The sequence below is a fragment of the Sinocyclocheilus anshuiensis genome, unplaced genomic scaffold, assembly GCF_001515605.1.
Source record: "Sinocyclocheilus anshuiensis isolate Anshui unplaced genomic scaffold, SAMN03320099.WGS_v1.1 scaffold952, whole genome shotgun sequence".
Taxonomy (NCBI): Eukaryota; Metazoa; Chordata; class Actinopteri; order Cypriniformes; family Cyprinidae; genus Sinocyclocheilus; species Sinocyclocheilus anshuiensis.
This window is the reverse complement of record NW_015552656.1, coordinates 153,878-158,523: the sequence shown is the minus strand read 5'-3', so window position 1 is coordinate 158,523 and position 4,646 is coordinate 153,878. Positions and strand designations below refer to the sequence as shown.

General features: G+C 37.3%; 1 protein-coding gene across 3 annotated transcripts in view; it reads right to left on the bottom strand.

Moving 5' to 3' along the window:
• The window catches only part of LOC107667254 (tight junction protein ZO-2-like), a 39,875-nt gene that overhangs the window by 16,478 nt on the left and 18,751 nt on the right, over positions 1 to 4,646 (bottom strand). For all 3 annotated transcript variants that reach the window (XM_016458875.1, XM_016458873.1, XM_016458874.1), the window contains 5 exons: positions 3,197 to 3,250; positions 2,532 to 2,656; positions 1,746 to 1,848; positions 918 to 1,617; positions 728 to 831 (listed from right to left, as the gene is read on the bottom strand). In XM_016458875.1, coding sequence (XP_016314361.1) covers positions 728 to 831; positions 918 to 1,617; positions 1,746 to 1,848; positions 2,532 to 2,656; positions 3,197 to 3,241 — 1,077 coding nt within the window. In that variant the 5' untranslated portion in view covers positions 3,242 to 3,250. The remainder of the gene's footprint in view (positions 1 to 727; positions 832 to 917; positions 1,618 to 1,745; positions 1,849 to 2,531; positions 2,657 to 3,196; positions 3,251 to 4,646) is intronic.

Below are 4,646 nucleotides of genomic sequence, written 5' to 3'. Positions count from 1 at the left end.
GCATGTCAACATATTCTGTTACACCAAATACACAAAATAATGATCTTTAAAAAAGCATCATATGACCCCTTTAAGAAATTAAAACTTTTATTGATCAAGGATGCATTAAATTGATCAAAAGTGACAGTAAAGACACTTATAATTTGACATTTCTGTTTCAAATAAATGCTGCTCCTTTGAACTTTTCCACAAAAATCAGGAAGCAGCACAACTGTTTTCAACATTGATAATAATCAGTAATGTTTCTTGAGCAGCAAATCAGCATATCAGAATGATTTCTGAAGGATCAAGTGATAATGAAGACTGGAGTAATGATGCTGAAAATTCAGCTTTGAAGTTGAACACAGGAATAAATGACCATTTGAAATATATTCACATAGAAAACAGCTTATAAAATTGTAATAATGTTTCAGTTTTTACTGTATTTCTGACCAAATAAATGCAGCTTTGGTGAGCATTAAAAAGTTGCTTGGTTAGCAAAAACATGAAAAAAAAAAAAAAAAAGGAAAAAGGGAAGTGCTTGCTAGTGCAAAACGCATCCCCACAATGCTAGGATACTGCTGTGGTTACCAGTGCACTGCAATGTGGTTGATAAGCTGTTCTGAATAGTGTTGCGAATGGTTGTTATTATAAAGTAATATATTTTGTAGGCCATAGGCTTATATATTTTGTATATATAGGCTAGAAATGTTGTGGTGTGTTCTGAGTGGTTGTTCAAGAGACGTACTTTCAGAATAATGTCACCTTCCTGTAGTTTGCCTTGTTTGGATGCCAGGCCGGTGCTCGTCATCTCTTTGATGAACAGCTGACTGCCAAGACGAAGGCCATATTCTGGACAGATATGAGAAAACATCATGTTAGACGCTAGGCAGCAGGTTGAAACTGGAAACAGATAAACGTAGGCGGTGCGTCTCTACCGTCATTGGGCCGGTTCTTTAGTAGAGTAACACTGAGCGGCTTCTCCAACGGTTCGTGTCGTTGTGCCGGCGGCGGCGAGGGCGAGCGATCCAGCCGGTCTCGACTGCTACTCCTCCTCATGGATTCATCCTGCCGCGGATCGAAGCTCCTGCGCTCGTGGCCGCTGGCTAAATTCTCTCTGCTGTATCCTGGAGCCGGTTCGGGCCTGTACCGTGTTTCAGGACTATGTGATCTGTCCAGTGTACGGTCGCTGCGGTACTGTCTGTCCGGACTCTGCTCTCTGTCCAGGTTGTGTTCGCTGCGATAGTGTCGGTCTGGACTGTATTTGCGGTCCAGTGTGCGATCGCTTCGGTAGCGGCGGTCCGGACTGTGGTCGCGATCCAGGTTGTGGTCACTTCGGTAACGGCGGTCGGGGCTGCGCTCGTGGTCCAGCATTCGGCCGCGGCTGCCGTCTCGTCTGTACTGTCTGTCGGGGCTCAGGCCGCGCTCCATGCTCCTCCCGCGGCTGCGATCGTAGTCACGATCATGCTCGTCTGCGTAACTCGTGTCGCGGTCAGGGTAGCTGCGGCCGCTGTAGACACTGCGCCGATCGTGGTCATAGTCGTAGTCGTCGTTGTAGTTGCCACTAAAGACACGGTCGTCTGGGGACGCAGCATGTTTAATCACGCTGACGGGGATTTTTCTTGATCTCTTTACCGTCTGATGAATGATGGGGACAAAAATGAACTGTTCATTCATTAAATTCTGATTTCAGCTGCCAGTGATTTACAAACATGGTCAATAAAATTATAACTGAAATGACAAATAATTCAAAAGGTTACACTCACGATTTTGGCTACTTTGCCGCATTTGCGGAGAGTCTGCACTGCAAAGGCGTGTTGGACACCGTCCATGGGCACATTGTTGACCTGGATCACTCTGTCATTTTCACTGAACAACATCATGAAACACTGTTAGGAAAAGTCTCTACACGTCAGAAAGTGACTTCAAATTCTTCCAACAGTTTAGCAATGTCAAAAGTACCAGCATAAATAAAACAAATAAAATCTTGAATAATAGTGTTGGCAGACAACAAATAAAATGCAATGCAATTAAATAAAATAAAATAAAAATAATAAAAAATAAACCTGAATATCAAAAATAAAAAAATAAAGTTTATTTGTCAATTGCTTATAACTACTTTCTTGCATCTTTATTACTGACCGTTTACTGTGTGAAAAATTTGAGCGATACATGCTATTGTTTTAATTTGTTATTATTAATATTTATATTCACTTTTCTTTGGTCAATTTGACATTTTTAGCTTTTAGTGTATAATATAATCATACAATAGCAATATAATGTATATACTTTAATTTATAAAAATATTTATATTTAATCTTTTTTTATTATTATTTTATTTAGTAGTATTTATACATGTATCTCTTCAAATAAAATTAGTGCATTCATTAGCATATTAATTTTTTTGGTGTGGAAACTGGTACTGAGAATCGTGAAATTTCATTGTTTTTCGTGACAACCCTACAATAGCTTTTCTACTTTAAATGGCACTTTAGGATTACAAATCTTATAAAAAAGGCTGGGATGTGTTTAATGTTGTTTCCAGAGCTTACAATAGCAAGCCATCTGCAGGACCCCCTTGCAGCACATCGGATACGACAATTGACGCTTCTCCACTTTCTTCATTCGGGTTGTCCCGCCCTCCAGACACAGCCATGCCAAAGCCCATCTTGGAGTCCTATTTATACACCAAAGAATGCATTTTATCTTACGCATGAATACATAGTTACTCATTTACAACAATAAATCACTTTAAATTCATGTAGATGTACAGGCAGCAATGACTAATTAACAAGTAACCCTGGAATTACGTTTTCCTGATATTTTGGATATAACAGTTATATCTTCAAGACAAACATTAAAAGTATATGTGTGATAAAGTTCACCAAGAGGATAAAGCAATGATGATATGCTTTCTGCTAAGAGACAGCAGTGGTGGAAGATATATGACGTCTCTTATGTTCACCAACAATGCAAAAGTCTTTACGGTCACTTTTGATAAATTGAACGTATCCTCGCTAAATGAAAGTATTAAATTATTTAAAAATATATATATCTTGCTGACCCCAAACCATTGAATGGTAAATCTAGTAGTGCTAGAGGTGCAGAAATTACCACACACACAAAAAAAACCTATAAAAAGAATGTAAAGACTTTAGAGAGAAACCAATAAGCAGGAACTTTGGCTCTCCAAATAAGCACAGGGTGAATTACTCACCCGCTGTAGGGTCACAGTGTACTGCTCCCACACCGTCTCCTCCATGACTGGGTTCTGAAACAGTATGAACAGGCTTACATGTAGGACAGTGATGGACAGAGTCAAGTTACAGCAGATATCAGTGATCTCCTGAGCAAAATCTGCAGCGTGGTGCTGCCACAGTGAAAAAGTAGATGAGTGTTTCTCTTCCAACCCATTTACATGAGCTCATCTGATTACTCAATGACAGACAGAACTGCAGATCTGAAGTATGTCTATATATTCAACCAGAAATAATTAGAGATCTGTAAGAAAGAACAATTTTATTACAAAACTGCCATCATATGTGGACTGCTAGGAAAAAAATAAAATGATTAAATGTATGGCATGACCCCTTTAAAATAAAAAGCCTGCATTATTTGAAAGCAATTATTTTAAAAGGAAGCCTGGTCAGTGAGTTAAACACTATAAACACAGTCTTCAGCATCAGTCTGAGAGCCACGTGACGTCCTGCGCTGCGAAACGCCTCCAGTTACCTCTTCATCCGCCCGTGTGCACACTGGGTGATTATGATTGTAACTCTTTAATCTCCTCAGGCAAATATGGATCCCAGAACTGCCCTATATAATTCTCAACCCAGATCCACAACCGATGCCTTTTAGCATTTCATGTATAAATGATTTCAATTTGTTGGTTTTCCTTCATGCTATAATCTGAAACATCAATACTGCACTAGTTAAACAAACTAAACACTATAACACGTCTAAGGCAATCATGCATTCCTCACGTCATCATAATACATGCATGTAATATCCATGGGTGTCGCTGTTTTAAAAAGTGGTGAATGTCACAAATTAAAAGACTTAGCTTTTGAGGTTATACGCAAATAATCTATTATGATCTTTTACCAGTTTCAAAGTTCATTTAAGCAACAACTTCAACAGTTTACTGACAAAAAAGTAATTCAGTGCACTATGTTCTTACTGATCTGATTCTCACTAAACATTTTTAGAATTTTAGGTCAGTGGATTGAATGTCAAACATGACCTTGGTGAAGTAGTAATGTTTGTAGTTGGAAAGCATGGGATATTGGGTTCTATACTGCCCTACTTGCATATTAAAGTAATATTTTAGTTTATGTTTTTATTTTTATATACTTTTTATTAGTGCTGTCAAGCAATTAATCACGATTAATCGCATCCAAAATAAAAGTTTTTGTTAACAGAACATATGTGTGTGTACTGTGTATATTTATTATGTATATATAAAGACACATACATACAGTATATATTTTAAAAATATTTACATGTATATTTATATGAATATAATTTATATTATATATAAATATATTTAATATACAACATATATATTTAATATAACATTTTTCTTAAATATATACATGCATGTGTGTGTATTTATAAATACATAATAAATATACACAGTACACACACATATATTCTTTAAACAAAAA